This window comes from Zootoca vivipara, chromosome 1 (assembly GCF_963506605.1).
Source record: "Zootoca vivipara chromosome 1, rZooViv1.1, whole genome shotgun sequence".
Classification (NCBI taxonomy): Eukaryota; Metazoa; Chordata; class Lepidosauria; order Squamata; family Lacertidae; genus Zootoca; species Zootoca vivipara.
The window spans coordinates 83,779,678-83,796,205 of NC_083276.1; the positions used below are offsets into that span (position 1 = coordinate 83,779,678).

The following is a 16,528-nucleotide window of genomic DNA, read 5'->3' on the forward strand; positions in this document are numbered from 1 at the left end:
TCACCAAATTCAAGTCTGTCTGAGCACAATTTGGCTCACCTGGATATAGAAGTTTGGTACTGTGTTACTATTCTTTTAAGGTGCTGAATATACAAAACACATCAAAGACAGAGTCCTGTTTGGACTGTTCCACTTCAGGCTACAGGGGGTTGATCAAATGGCAAGAGGGGTGAAAAACACCCCACAGTCCTCCACACAGAAAACTAAAACACCAGAGGTAGTTAAGCCAAAATCGTTATCCCCGACACCTGATTTTCTATATGCAGGGAATCCTTAAATGGAGGAACATTAAATCATGTACGTCCCTCTCACTCCTGCAGTCTGAAGTGGTACAGTCCGGGCACAGGTCTGCCTCTTCAGTTGCAGTTTTGTGAAAGCTGGGCCAGGGAGACGAACCAAGACTGCCTTGTACCTTTTCTTCTCCTCTTCCTCCTCCTGCTTCCTCCTACGCTCCCTCTCTTCTTGCCATTGTCTTTCCTCTTCCTCCTTTCTAATCCGCTCTTCCTCTCGACGCCTCTGCTCCTCAGCTTCCTGTTTCCGCTGCTGTTCCTCCTCTAGCAGGTGCCGGTAGAGGCTGCGAGCCAGCTGCCCACGCCAGTGCTTCTGCAGGACAATGGCAGAGGTCTTCAGGCGCAGGAGGGACTTCTTCCAGAAGTGAGCACGGTAGTTCTTTTGGATAGTCACGACACTGGCTAGCACCCTTTGATACCTCTTCCTGAGTCAACAAAAGCAAGGTGGGGGTTAGGGGTTACTGTCAATCAACGACCATTGCTCACTAGGTTCTCCTCAGCATCTGCCTCAGAAACCATCTGACACAGAGGTACCAAGATGCCAGATTCAATGAATCAGCATGACCATAGCCGCTTTCTCCAAAAAACATTTCCCCAGGAAGCCACTCCTTCCATGCTTTCCTTTCTCCTCCATCTGTCACCCACCTGGTTTCTGGAGAATGCTTTAGGCATCTCCCACTTGGGGCCACTCATTTCCTGTTTCTACACCAGCTCTGCTTTGCTAAGCACTTTGAGTGGTGTCTACCCAATGGCAAGGAACCTCCCTACCCAAGGCAAAATGGCAGATTCCCCCATCCCTCCAAACAATAAAGGGATGGTTCATATCATGGCCGCCTTCCAGCATATCAGTCTTTTTTCCAGATGCTCCCACATAGACATGCAATGCTCTCCTAAAACAGAGGAATGGGTAGTTTTTACACCCACCCACCCCACATATGGAAGCTAAGAGAGAGAGAGAGAGAGAGAGAGAGAGAGAGAGAGAGAGAGAGAGAGAGAGAGGAGTGTGTGTGTGTGTGTGTGTGTGTGTGTGTTAGAGTTGGGGAATGGCTTTTATTTAGTAATGAGACTGGGCACTCTTTACATGTTCAGAATCTCCCTTCTCTGTAGCTAAACTGCAGGTGTTGGGGGAAAAAACTAAAATTCTAGGTCCTAACATTCCTCACCTGAATTGAGGGTCTGGTTCTTTTATTAGTGCAATTAAGGCCTGTCCACATGAATCCAATATGGATTATATGCTTTTCTTTTTCTTTTTGAGGACCAATATGAAGAACTACAGTGTTTTTTCCAAAAATAAGACACCGTCTTATATTTATTTTTCCTCAAAAAAAACCCCGCGGTGGCTTATTTTCAGGGGATGTCTTATTTTTTTTAATTAAGTATGGTACAGTTTAACCTGCAAGGTTAAACTGCCTATCACTATGGCTTATTTTCGGGGTATGGCTTATTTTCGGAGAAACACGGTAGTAGATTATTTCTGTGGAATAGAAGCATTATCTAGGAAATATACTTACAAGAGTCAGGCAGTTGCTACTGTTTAACACTCCATGTGGCACTATGAGGTATATCCTGCTAAAGAACAGGGAATGTGTGTGCTCTGCAAGCCTGTGGCTGCATTGCACAAGAATTGAAATGTATATTGACACTGAGTTCAGCATCCTGAGAATCAAAGCTTAAATTAAAACTTATTTTTTTAAATACCCAAACAAACAAGTTTCTCACATGCTTAAAGTTGATAAGATTCATAGTCTGTGTGCAAACCCCGGCAAAACCTCAGGTTCTAACAAGACACACCAGGAGACTCATCCAGTCTGCCATCAAATGGATATAGAGTGGGGAATGGAAGGGGACAATTGCATGCAAAGGAATGTAAAGTGGAAGGAGCCTCCCTGCTCATGCTGCTCCCCAGAATAACAGAAGCAGAATAGGTTGTGCAAAATAAAACAATCTGTACGCAAAGGTTCTTAAGTTTGCAGAATTCCAGAGGGTTATTTTGGTGCAGAATTCTGGTGATAGCAGCACTGGCAGTGGCAACAAGGGCATTAACAACAATATCCCAGTTCATATGCAATGGCCTGGACCTGGGCCTAGCTCATGATTATACCCTCAAAATGCAGATGGTTTTCACAGCCTGGGAAATCCATGTTTGCAGCTGGAGTCCAGCCAAGTCTTGCTGTAGACAGCAGATGCAGCTTTGACTTCCTTGCCTGAACAACGCAGCCTGCCTCCCCCTTGGATAGTACCGGGCCGGGGGGGGGGCTAGTTAGATTGCCATTATTCTGTTCACCAATCAACATTCTAGTTTGCTAGGCCCAAATCTAAACTAAACCAAGGGCTTTGTGAACTTTCCATTTTTATTTTTTTAAGGAAAGGTAGATGGTAGTTTTATTTGCATATTTAGTTATATAAATTTGCATAATATTTAGTCTTATTCAGATAGCTACAGGAAAGAGAAAAAAGCACATGGAGACACACACACCCCGGGCCTCCTAGCAGTTCAGCTCAGCTCCCATCCTCCACTTTCCTAGCCAATGGCGTTTGAAATGTCACCAGGGGCTGCTCACACATTTTCAGGCCTCTTTGCAACCTTAAAGGCTAGAAACTTTTTTTAAAAAATGAAGCTGAATTCCCAGGGTGCTGAATTCCTTGTCTAGTAGCAACCCTTGTGCTGTTAATGGCAAGATCCTGGAATACAGGCAGCCCAGGCAATAATTCCTCAAAGCAACACCAGTGTCCTTGCGGAGCACAGGTGACCGTCCGAATGGGCACACAAAGCAATTTGCCAGAACAAGACAAGATAGAGGCCTGCTCCACTGAACATACAACAATTAACAGCAAGATGAAAAGGCAGACAGATAGATGGTGGGGATGCAGAGCCAGCCAGCTTACAGCTACCCCCACTCTCTTCTCTGCACCCAGAAGAGCCTACCAGGGAAGCAGAATCTGGAGGGGGGCTATAAGTGAGGAAGACTGGCCTGGGTCTGGCAAATAAAGGCAGAGATTGGGCTGAGGGTCTACAGTGCAGAGCAAGAGAGCTGGGGAGTTTCTCTGCAGGACAGCTTCATAGGATTACAGATGCAACAGGAAAGAGGCAGGGGACAGAGACCAGGGCAAGTAAGCAACTTGGCAGTCAGTGGCCTGCATTGGAAATGCATGGGGATTTCAAGAGGGAGCAGAGAAGGGGGGAAATCAGTGGAAGCCCAGCCAGAAGCAGCAAGCTGGAAAGGAGAGAGACCTGGCAGCAAGGAGCATTCCAGCAGCTGGGCAAAGGAGGCGATTCAAGCACTGACCTTGCCATGTAGCCCAGGACGTGGGCTCGGATGATGGTTGCCACCTTCTTCAGCTCCTCTTCCCGGGTCTTCTCCAGTTTTTGCTCCAGAGCCTCCTTCAGGAAAACCTGGTACCCCGGGGAGGAGTTTCATCAAACACAAAGAGAGGAAACAGCAAGTCCCAGGCAGCACCAGCAGGTCCCATGCCTGCCTGCCTGCCTGCCTGCCTGCCGTAACAAGGCACACAGGGCTCCTTTTATGCTCCTGCGCCAGAGCCAGTCCCTGCTCTGCCAGCCCTTCCCCTTTGGGTGCTGTCGCTGATGGACAAGGGAGAAAGTTGTGCAGGGAGAGGAGCCAAACTCAGCCCAGCCCCCGCACTCTCTCTCTCCCTCTTCCACACTGCAGGCTCAAGGATTAAGGGGGAGAGAAAAAGGGGGGAGGAGGCTGCACTGCTTTTAACTATTAACCCTTTCTTTGGCTCAGCGACATCTTTTAAGGTTATCTGGGCCTGCTGCTCGAGTCCTGCTAATGAGGCTCTTGGTATGTGTGTCAACATTCCAGGTGCTGCATGCAAAATGTCGAAGAAAAACTGGCCAAACTATGACAAGACACACATTCCAAGAAAAGAAGCTGGGGGGGACGGGGGGAGGGGAGAGGAAGAATCTTTCCAAATATCATTTCCTGCACTGCAGATAATCCACACATATTTTCCCTCTGGCTGCTTCTTTGCATCACTGCCTCAGTGCCAGCCTGTCTCCAAGCAGGAAGATTCCTTCTCACTTTCATTGCCTTCTCTGCAATCAAACCCTTCCCAAGAGGTGTGGCTCACCCTGAATGCACACAAGAACAAGTGATCATTCTGCTTTTGCTTTTTTTATATATAAAAAAGACACACCTGGGTGCTATTCCTGAAACCAGGGGGCATGAAGCCTGCTTTCAGAACAGGCTACACTTGCGGCTCTGGTGGGTGGTGCATGACAGCACATGGGTCAGGGAAATTGCATCAATCCCATTAGATATTTCAGCGGCCCCATGATGAGGTCTTGGAATTCCAATGGCGGGGTCTGAAAAACATCCATGGGCCTGGTCTGCTACTCATTCCTGTCTGGGAGGTTCCAGAAGGATGGAAGGGTCAGGCCTGGTCCACCTGTGTGGCTGTCGGTGGACCAAAAACATTGGCACTCCAATAAAGTGACACACAATCCAAAAGGTGACTCCGAGGATGCATTGTAACACTGCAAAGACTCTGGGGCACAATCCCTGGATTATGTAGCAATCCCTGGCGTAGCAAATGCCTTTGGTATTTTGAATGTGGCATTCTTCTGGAGGACTTGAGTAGTTGAAGATTGCATTAACATCCCCAAGAAAATCTGTTTTCATCACCTGCATTCATGGCTAGCCTCCCACACTTGCATGAGGTGAAGGCAATGCAACCAAAGGCTTAGGCTGCCAAATGCAATAAAGTCTCCTTTCTGCATTGAAGTTCTAAAGCAGGAGTACAAAAAGTTCTTGATCACATGAATATTTGCAGAGAAAGCTATATGGAGGGCAAGGGGATCATCAACATTAGGGTGCTGCATGGCTTACGGGATGTGAATGAGCAGCCCACAAGGAGGTGGGCGGGCAGGGAAGACCATCTGAACGCAACCTGTGCAGACATGCACACTTATAAAGCCCCAAGTGTTGGACACATGGCCTCACTCCAAATTGGTAGAGCAGCATTTGCAGAAATCAAATAAAAGAAAGGAAGAGATTACAGATGCCTTTCAGAACTCCCTAGCTTGAGGCAGGAAGCTGGAGGCTTGCGGGAACTGGTGTGAAGGGCAAAGCTGGCAAGGAAAAAGTATAGCACAGTGCTACTCTGCCTAATTGTCCCCTGCCCAAACTTGCGCTACAAGAATCCAGACAAAGTCCAGACTGCCACAGTGGACAACCAGCAGCTGCTCCCCTCTGTCCCTAATGAGAAACACAAAGACCATCCTGCCTTCCCCTTCCTTTCCTGTGCTCTACAATTCCTTATACTAGCCCTTTTCCTTCCTCCACCAAACAATTGCTGAGTATAGAAATCCCCCCCTTGAAATATACTGCACAGGAAGCACTTCCCACTCCTTTCCCCCATCCTGCCCAGCACATGTGCAAGCCCACATCCACACTCACGTGTGGGTGCAGGGACTCCTCAAGCCTTGCCTGCCCAGGTTGCTCATAAAGCCATCAGCAACACCCTGGAGGAGCAGAACAGGCCAAAGAGGCTCATTGGGCAGGGACATGTCGCTAACCCTCAACCTCGGCCTCACCTCCAGAGACAAAGAGGGGCCCTATGCTTCAACGCAGAGGCAGAGCCTCTTGACAAGCACAAAGGGACTGGGCTCACAAGGCAAACTCATGACTCTTTTAAGACCTATTTGTTTTCTAGGCAGCAAAGGAAAAGGAGAGCTGTGGCTCTGTGGTGGGACGCATGCTTTGCATGCAAGAAGGTTCCAGATCCAGTCCCTGGCATCTCCAGACAGGACTGGAAAACACTGGAGGAGTCACTGTAGGTCAATGTGAACAGTACTAAACTAGGTGGACCAAGGTGCTTGACTCAATAGAAACACAACTTCCCACATTCCTAATTGCCAGCAATAGCTACAGATGCTGCACCACTATAGAGCAAGAGTTGTAAGTGACCAGAACTGGAAAGTCTGCTCTGCCTAACGCTAGGATTGCCTGTGTTTTTGCTCACTCTGCTCCTGCGCATGTAACAGCAGATTGAGACACCACTTCGCCAGGAAAAGCTGACTTTTAGAAGACATCTGAAGGCAGCCCTGTTTAGGGAAGTTTTTAATGTTTGATGTTTTATCGTGTTTTTAATATTCCATTGGAAGCCACCAAGAGTGGCAGGGGAAACCCAGCCATATGGGCAGGGTATAAATAAATAAATAAATAAATATTATTATCATCATCATCATCACCAGCTTAATTTGTGGGTGAGGCCACTGTTAAAAGAACAGTTCAGAGACAAGGCCACTGAAATAAGGCAGCTCTGTTCTTGGTGCAAGAATACCATATTACAGCATTCTAGATGAAGGCTAGAAAATTTATCATTCTTTAACACCTTTGTGGTGCTCCTACATAAGTACAGATTCCTCCTACCACTTCCACATTTATTTTTTAAAAGGTATGTACCTAAAGGACGCGGGTTCAGCAGCCTCACGGCCCATGGGTAGAAACTGTTCTTTAACCTGTTGGTGCGGCATTGCCTGAGGACAGGAGATTAAAAAGGTGCTGGCCAGGGTGTGAGTCATCCCTGAGAATGTTCCTCGCTCTTCTGAGGCACAGGTCTCCCGCGATAACATCTAGCGGACTCAGGGGACAGCCCACGATATCGTGGGCTTTCTTCACCACCCTCCATAGGGACTCTCTGTCCATGGCTGTCAAACCAGCATACCACACTGTAATGCAGTATGAGAGAACACTTTCTATTGTGGACCGATAGAAGGAAATAATCAGTTGCTGCCCAACCTTGTTCTTTCGCAAGACCCTAAGGAAATGAAGTCTCTGTTGGGCCTTCCTAACCACCTGGGCTGTATTGACCTTCCAAGTTAGGTCTTCACTAAGATGGATTCCCAGCTATTTAAAGGAAGAGACTCTCTCCACACAGCCCTCCCTGATATACAACGGGGCTAGCTCCCCTCTCTTCCTCCAAAAGTCCAACACCATCTCCTTTGTCTTGCCAATGTTTAGGTGCAGATTGTTCTCTGAGCACCATGTGGATATCTTTTGAACCTCTCTCCTGTACGCAGATTCGTCTCCGCCTGTAATTAAACCCATTATGGTGGTGTCATCAGCAATAATTGCAGTAGATGGGTGTTAATAACCTTTACCTTAATAACAAAGGTAAACAAAAAACAAAAAAATCCACCATTTTATTTGGATACCAGAAAAATTTGTAGCTTAAATTTGACCTACCTCCTACTTCCAATGGTTTCTCTCCTTCCTTGTCATTTCCAACTTGTGGCTCACAGTAATTTTTAAAAGTGGTCTGTGTCCCCCAACAATTCTCATCTGCTTTAGCATGATTCATTAGCTGCCTTTCCACTTATCAGGGATGTGACTCTTTCCTCGCTCCTCCAATGTCTTTCATAAAGGTGGCCATCCTCCCTTATCTTCTGCCTCTGAAATCAATCCCATCTGGCAGAACCTCTTCAACCCACCCTGTTGCCCTTCTTCCCTGCTCATCCTGAGAAGCGAAGACTTCAAAGAGCTCGAGCACTGCCCCAAGTGGCCCTGAACACCAAGCAAAGGGCAGTGAGGCAGCCGGTCCCTTCTCAGATGGACCAGCAACTCAGAGTGAGGAGAGAGGGAAAGTTCTATTGTTCTTGGTGGGGTCAAAGGTCAGTTGTCTGCTGCACCAGTCACTTAGAGCCTGTTCTCTTTAATGGCTCCAAGGTTGATTTATTAACTCCAAGTGCTTGGTATGCAGAGAGACAGCAGTTTCCTTTCTCCTCTCTTGCTAGTGGCAAGCCGCCTTTGGTCTGCCTTGCTCGAGGACTGATGCCTGAGCTTTCCTCCCTCCCCAGTTTCGTTTAAGGCAGCACAAGCTGCAGAACATTAATACAATGCATAGACTGTACATCCTGTCACTGGGAAATGGTAAGCCAATGACACATGAAAGATAAGCTGCAGAAAAGAATCACACAGCAGCCTAAAACGTCCTGGCTGGGACCAGTTACTTCACCCTGAATTTGGCATGCTCTAAATGCAGGGGCTCTAAATGCAGCTGGCAATTGTGACTGGTTGCCCTTGCCTAATCAGTAAGAGTCTATGGCTCCCCATATCCCCCCCCCCACGTGCCTTTTAAGGAAGGCACATTTGTGACCTGCCGGACTACTACTTGAATTGCTGTCCCAAGCAACTGTGCTCCCTAGCGGCGTTATTAACTCAGAACATCTAATTTATTCCTAACAAAGACACAAAGCAAATCTGGTGCAGACCCCTTGGGTGAAGAAGAGACAGCAATGCTGGTGGTTGCACCTTAATGGCAGGGGGCCCTCTTACTGCATTGCTTTAGATGCTTGCTGGAAACTTTTTTTTATTTCAGGAAGCCTACCCAGATATGTAATTTAGTCACTTGTATATCTGTTTTAAAAGTTTTATTGCTTTTATCTTTATTTCTAATTATTATGGTTTTACATACTTTTTATACATATATGTATTTGTTTTTAATTATGTTTTTACATGTTTTTTTGTGGATTTCTGCTGTGTTTAATCTTCAATTTTATTTGTACATCACTTGGGTAGTGTTTGGTTTTCTATATATTTTCTAAATAAAATATATTTAATAGGTCCCTTCTCCAAATCTACATAGACACTGTTCTTGTTCTCCTGCATTATGGAAGCAGAGAAGCACACAGAGAAGCACCACTACTGAGAATTTGCAAACAGGATGTACTGTATTTGTTTCCATTCAATCCCAATTTATTGTGGCAGATGGCAACAAACATGGGAATTCATCAAGCACCACTCATTTGCTTTAGAGTCTATCTGTCCAGCCTTAAGTGCTAAAAACTTGCTTTTAAATAAATAAGTAACAGATTTGACATCCTGGACTAGATTCTAAACGTGACACACCCAATGCCAAATTCCATGTTTGCTCAGTATGCAGAATTACAATCACTCCAAATGTATCACCCAAATTTCTATTTTACCCATTTGATATACACTATAGTGATGTTAATATCCATTATCTTCTACACATTGCTATAGAGGCATGCTCATTGTCAAAGTTCCTTGTTGGCTGCGTGCCTAGCAATGAAATTACATCAGGCCTGTAATTACAGTCTGTTGATTTGGACATTTGGAAAGGGGCCGGGGTGGAGGAATCGTGGGTCCCTTTTCTTTTAAGAACAAAACAAAAACAAACCCCCAAGCCACTTCTGTTTCATTCAGCTGGGTTTGCATAAGCACATATTTGCAGCCTAGTTATGCATCAGAAGCTACCCCGCGCCCATCTGTACCCCAGATGACTGCAACACTAATATCTGCCTTGTTGCTTAAGAAACGCTGGCATGAGGCCAGCACACACAAGGAGCCGCTTTGTACTGAACCAGATCCTAGAAACATCCACTCCAGCACTGTGCTGTGGCACCAGCTCCTCAAGGTCTCAAGGAAGGGTCTTTCCCCAATTCCTTTATCTGTATATTCTTTTAACTGCAGGTGCCATATATTAAACTGGGGGTTCAGATCCCTTCCAATTCTATGGAGCTGGGACCTTTTAAATGCAAAGCATGCATGCTTCCACCAAGATTTTATAGCCCAGGCCTCACTGGGGATTCCATCATTCCCAATGGCACACAGCATGCACCGCAAACTCTTCTTCCAATCTTGGGAGAACAAATCAGCATGGACCTTTGGGGGGGGGTGTTTGATGCACACCTGACCCCACTCAGTTCAACTGTGTCTACATCCAACCCATGAGTCCCTTCCTCATTTGCAATGCAGGATGGGGTGGAAGGAGAGGGCTGCAGAGATCGTAGGAAGATACAGTATGCAAGAATAAAGGAGTGGCGTATCAACACAGATTCCCCCCTCCCCCCCAAAAAACAGGTAACATTTTCACAGCATCTTCTGAGACATTTTCTTGTGTTCTCTTTTCAGTGTCAAAATGCCGAAGCAGTGACACAGGAACCTCCTGAGAAGATACAGCCTGTGGCTTAGCAATGAGGGTGTACTATACTTCTGAATGGAGTTGCTGGGAGTAGGATGGGGTGGGTGTGTTTCAGTAAGCCTAGTCATAGTGCAGCAGAGGTCAATGATCTATGCAGAGGTGGGCACAGAAGCTTCTAGTAGCCACATCAATCTTGTACCCAGCCTACCTCTGGAAAGATTCCTTAGCACAGAGCGTTGCTCCACGTGCTCTTTTGCACACAAAGGGCATACCTTGGTTTTCCCCAGCTTCCATTCTCTCTGGGTGCTGTCATATGTCTGCAGAAAGGAGGCACAAGTGGCTTTTGCACCGTCAGGATTCCCCCAGTTCTTCAAGAGCATCTTGTACCTGAGAGAACCAAATAAAAGCTCTTGACCAGGAGTTAAGGTACAAAGCAATTTCTTTCCCTCAGCAAAGCTTCCTGCCCCTGTGAGGGGCTATTCCACTCTCTCCTTTTGCTTCTGAGTGCTGACAGGTTAGAAGCTCTTAACAGCTGGTAACTGGCTGCTCTTCACTGTCTTTTCCAGCCAGTCTGAAAGCACAAGCAACTGGCATCCAACTACAGAAGTGCAATAACTCTTAAGAGTAATCAAACGCCCCAAACATTAAAACTTAGAAAATGTAGTTTAACCCAGGTCCTGAACTGCAGCTTAACAAGTGAAATATACTTCACTTGGGAAATGTTTATTTTTTGTCCTTTCCCTTCCAATCAGCCATCTCAAATGGTTATGGACGTGCAAGTCTCTTTGTTCAGACAACAAAAACAAAAGCAGTAGCCTGCAATCATTGTCAAATTTTATATGAGACAAAGAGACAACCTGCCCAGACTCACCTTGCGCTTTTTGCTCAAAAGCAGGTCTCCTAGCTTTCCTCTTATCCACAAGCAAAACATCCACATCCAGTCATTTATTTCACACCCACCCAAACACACACGCAGTCCCAAAGCACTGAAGGCCACATTTGGCAGCAAAATTCCACCCTCTTGGTTGCACTGCCACATTTACCTGAGGAGGAAATCTTGAAAGATCCACCGTACAGGAAAGCCAGCTCTTCGGACCTTCACTGTCTCCAGCATGCCTGAGTATCGCAGTTGTTTCAGCACCACCTCTGGATTGAAGAGATTTGGAGACTATGCAAAGCAAGGAGTGCAGTCAAGCCAAGGATAGGATACAAAAAAAGAAATGATTTCCTTGTATAAAAAGTATTATATTGGCCTAAGCATTGTGAAGGGCAACCTCAGAATCTTGTATAACAAGCCCCACTTACATGAATGTGCAGACACTTGTGAATACACACACAGAGAGATCAAGTAGATAAAAAAAATCTTTAGGATTGAGAGAATTGTTGCTATGTAGGATGCATCTTCAAATGCGTTAGGGAAGGGGTAGGGAACCTGTGGCCTTCCTAATGTTGCTGGACTACAACACACATCACTCCTGAGCACTGATCATGTTGGCTGGGGTGGATGGGAGATGTAGGCAAACAACATAGGGAGTACCACAAGCTCCCTAACCCTGTGTCAAGAGGAAAGGCACTCCGTGGACTTATATGGCACAGCACCACCCCTTGCATTAAAAATCCACTGAAAGAGATCCAGTCCTGGCTCAGATCAGCATGCTTTGTTCCACTCCTTTCTGTGCTAGCTCTGGTCAAAAGAGGAGAGGACCCTGTATGTGGCCAGACCAGAGTCACAAAACATTCTCCTATTACCACAATAGGCCCTATTTTTTTCTGCCTGCAGCTTTGGTGGGTTATAAGCTCACCATCTTTTGAAGAAAAGGGTAGAAAATCCCCCAAACACCAATGCCATTTTCCAGTCTAGCCTAGATATCATTTAAGGTCTGGTGGCTCTCCACCTGCCTTGCCCAACTGTCTGTAGCAGCTCTAGAAAGTCACCTTTTCCTGGTTGGGTTTAATGCAGCGAATGAATAGTGGGTTGCAAGTGCTGAGCGTGGCCATCAAAGAGTGTAGGGAGTCCTAAAAAGAAGAAGAAAAGAACACTGAAAAGAACACTGAAAAGGAGTCACGTTTATGGAAAATTAAGATTCTGACCTCTCCCTTGCCCCCACCCCACCACCAGCCAGTCATACAAAAACTTTGTGGATAGGATGAGAAAACAGGAACCTCTGAACAGTGGATTTTGTGTGGCCCAACATTTCTTAAAGGTTGTGTACATGCGCACAGAATCTGTGGTGAAGGCACACAATCACCACATTCTCATCACACACACAACTTTCTGACCAGGCTGGGCTCAGTGGAACGCAGTTTTGCTAGTTTGCAGTGGCTGGTGGCAATGCACAGCACTGACTGGTTAATGCTCCCTGCAATCCCTGGAGCTGTTTTATAACCTTAAAAAATCCCCAACTAATGACTTTTTGAAAAAGAAAAAGAGATTGGGGAAAATGCATGTTTTGATGAATAAATGTACACAGGGCACTTTAAAAATTAAAGAAAAGGCAGAGAGTCTGTGTGAAGCATAGAGAGTAGCAAGCCTAAGGTCTAAACAACACTTCAGTGGTGGCATGCATGTCTGCCCTGTTCGTAGCACAATTCAGTGTGGAAGCTGAGCTCATCCCAGGCAAGAAAAACCCTATTGGGGCTTCTGCTGTTACGTGTGAATGTCTGCCTGCCCCTTCATTGGGCCTGCTGCTCCTACCCTGAACTGTGAGCTGACAGTCGGCCTGCGCCTCTGAGTTCCCATCTTCAGTGTGTCTTCACTGCTGCAGCTAGCAACTCTTTCAAAGAGATCATAGATGAAATCCAGCCTGCAGACAAAGAGGAGCATAAGGCAGAGAAAACATGTATTTGATCACATCTTGCGTGGGGGTTATGTTCTGCGGGTGCTACATATATGCAAAATCACATATACTCAGATCACCACCTTGAAACTGGGCCCACATGACCATCTTTACCTTCCAAGCAAGACAGAGAGCTTTTAAGTTCTCAGACTGGGATGCTATCGCAAGATCTTGCAGGGCTGCCCAAGTGCCAGAGCATCCCAGAGTCCGGTAAGCAATTCTGAGAACTTAAAAGCTCTTTCCACGCCAGAAAAAGCCATCACAAAAGGAGCTTTTGAGCTCTCTGCCTTATGTGCAATTAGCTTGTGAGATTTCAACTGGCTGGCTTTCAACCATGTAAAGCTGAAATCACGCAAGTTAACTGCATGCAAGATGCAATCATGCTGTACTGCCAAATTCCAAAGCCAGAAACGAACAGGCTGGTGCTGCCTATCTCTTTCTGAAACTGCGTGATGCATTCATTCTTCCTTTTGATGAACTACAGTAGTCTGGAGCAAAATCAAATTTTATTAAACGGTCACAGACCAAAACGACTCATACAACTGATCAAAGAAGGACAACACAGGGATAAACAGAGGACAATTTCAATACAAATTAGGCCATGACAACACTGTAAAGGACATAAATAAAACTAAATATTCGCATTCGCCTGCGTATTGACATTGGAAAGCTCTTGTTTCCTGCGTCTAATAGCAGCTACGCAGAATTTGGCAACATTGATCGTAATTTCAGGGACCTTATCTTCTACCAAGGCTCTCAAACGTTGGGATTCTGGTTCATTTTTAAGCTTTTGTAAGACTGGGGCGATAAAGGTCCAGCGTAGATCCTCGTAGAGACTGTAGTGTAGCAATACATGCAAATTTGTTTCCACTTCTGATGAGCCACATGGGCAAACACGTGACTCATACGGTTTACCCTCATATCTACCTAGCAACAGTGCAGAGGGCAACACATTAAATCTGGCCAAGGTAAAAGAATGTCTATACTTGGGTATTTGCAATTTTGCCAATTGACTGGAGCAATCTTGGAAAGTTCTGCATTATGCTGGATCTTATGGAAAGGTTGGGTACCTGAAGTCCCATGGCAAAGAACTGATCAAGAAAACTGGAGCTAAAGCTCCAACAGCCATTAATTGCCTCTGGGGGCTTGCAAAATGGTCCAAAGCATGTGCTAGGACTCCATATCAGCTCCCCATCCTTCTGTCTACAGTATTGAATGTCCAAGGAACAGCTTCCCTGCCCCCAATCAAAGTGTTTAGATGTGATATATGCTCTGCAACTCTGCTACATGCCCATCTGTAGCTCCCAACTAGTTTGGGCTTCGTTCGAAAAAAGTTACTTACCTGCTGTCTTTCAGCATGTTTAAAATGTCATCTCTAAAGGTGTCTCTGTTTTTCTCCAGAAAGCCCCTCACATCATAGAGGACCTGCAGGTAACAGGTTGCAACATAAGCATTAAAATGTGCCATCATGATAATGCACAACACAGATGCATTTAAGAAGGAGGGAAAACTCTTGAACTCACACACCCAAAGCTGCCAAATACCTTATGCATCTCTCAAACCCTTTATTGATTAATATTGGGAACTAGCCCAGAGGCGATATGTAGAGCCCTGTTCTGCTTTGCTACAGGATCAATGTACTGTAGTGGCCACCAGAACCTTGGACAACAACTAGGAACACAAGTCTAAACATCCCCTCTCGGCCATTAATCTCACCAGGTGATCTTGGACCAATCAATACCTTTCAGCCTAGACTACTTTAAAGGGTTGTTATGATAATGCAAAGGAAGGGGGGGTCAGACATGCCACCATGAGCCCCTTGGAAGAAAGGTAGATGAAAGTGTCAAAGATAAATAAATTCTGCAGCCCACTGCCTCTCAACAAGAGAGTTTAATTCAGCCTCCCCTCAACAGCAACCCAGTAGCCAGAGCAGGGATTAAATCCTGCTGCCTTGGCTGTGCCATCCTGTTCCCTGCTGGGAACAGGGCATGCAGTTAATGCAGGATTAAACCCTGTCCTCCTGCCCATCATCTGGTTTCAGCAGTGTTATCATCTGATGGGGGGGGTGCGATTTGGGGGGAAATGGCCTCACAGACCAGATTGGAAACTCTGGTGGGTCAAGACTGGTAGGCTGTTCTAAACCACAGCAACTGTAATGTGTGTTCTGGTCCCAAACAAGTCTCATCTGTGGAGGGTTCAACAACAAAAATATTTGATAGGCCTAAACCTCAAATTGGCAACTTAAAAGAGTTTTAAAACTTGGTAGAGGCTGCTGCTCAATCCCATGTCCATTCCAGAAATAAAATTCTGCACTTTAGGCCTTTTTTTGTCAGCTTCCGGCTATGGCCTAACTGCTCACTGGCTTGTAGGCTCCAAACTCAGCCAGCTGCTCAGCTATCAGGCTAAAATGCACTTACCTCTCCGGCATAGTGCTGGATTCCAAACTGAAAATCTGTTACTCGAGGCTTCATATAGTACTGGTTGCTCTGAAACAGAAGTGAGCGAAGCACTGTTTATACTACCCCAGCACCTGAAGCAACACATCAGCAGTTGTTTTTAAAAATCATGAGTGGTAGTAATTTTTTGCACATAACCAAGCCAAAGATTGAAGGCCAGGACCACACTCTGCTGCAGTACTATTGCACTTCATAAACTGTCGATCCCAAAATGGCCGCACAGTAACCACAACAGTCAGTTAAAGAGTATTTTGGTGGAGCCAAAAGGGAACTATCCTGGCAAACATCTCTGTCAGTGCTACAACTCGGACATTCTGACGAGCCAGAAATTTTCCTTCTGAAAGATTCCCTGCCTCAGATTGAAGCATCCCAGCTTTGTCACAAGCCACTAGGATCAGTCTGCCTACTGGAATTCCCAGAACTGCTAAAATACAATGTTCTTCACAGAGTACTGATTGTGTCTGTTAGCCATTATCCAGTAAACTGAACAAGGAAAGCTATTCTACCCTGAATTGTTAACCTAATTTTAAACCTCCACCCGCTGAATCTTAGCAGCTATTCATTTGGTAAGAGACTTAGGGTCATCTGCTTAAGAGACACATTATGCAATTCTGTTTGCTTTGCTTTGAAGAGGGTTAATTTGGCCTCACAGTTTGTCTGCCTTTTCTATCAGAAGACACTATGGGAGCCTTCCAAGGATGAAGCAGAGGCTCAGCCAAAGAGGTTCCAAAAGTGTCAATAACTGGTTCTTTGTGGGCTGTGTTCCTCTTGCTCATTTTGTGGCCTTCTTTTAAAAAATCCACAGTGGAAGAAGTTCCCATTTCATACAACAAACAGAGCACCACCTACTTTGTTCATGAGAGGAAATTTAAAATATCAAGATTATGTAAAGTGTAGTTTGTGGGAACACATCCTGTGTTGTTAATGTGGGGTGGTGGGGTGGGGAGAAAAGAACATGGAACAAATCCCTGAGGGGCATCAAACTATGGTTCCATACAGGTTTCTCTTCTCTTTAATCTGCACCTTGCTCCAC

At 45.7% G+C, this 16,528-nt stretch overlaps 1 protein-coding gene across 1 annotated transcript in view; it reads right to left on the minus strand.

Annotated features, from left to right (window-relative positions):
- LOC118090550 (unconventional myosin-X) overlaps positions 1-16,528 on the minus strand; it is a 78,645-nt gene that overhangs the window by 23,017 nt on the left and 39,100 nt on the right. The window contains exons 16-23 of the mRNA XM_035126417.2: positions 15,457-15,525; positions 14,382-14,464; positions 12,898-13,006; positions 12,138-12,218; positions 11,246-11,370; positions 10,475-10,589; positions 3,578-3,684; positions 413-715 (exon numbers count right to left, since the gene is read on the minus strand). Coding sequence (XP_034982308.2) covers positions 413-715; positions 3,578-3,684; positions 10,475-10,589; positions 11,246-11,370; positions 12,138-12,218; positions 12,898-13,006; positions 14,382-14,464; positions 15,457-15,525 — 992 coding nt within the window. The remainder of the gene's footprint in view (positions 1-412; positions 716-3,577; positions 3,685-10,474; positions 10,590-11,245; positions 11,371-12,137; positions 12,219-12,897; positions 13,007-14,381; positions 14,465-15,456; positions 15,526-16,528) is intronic.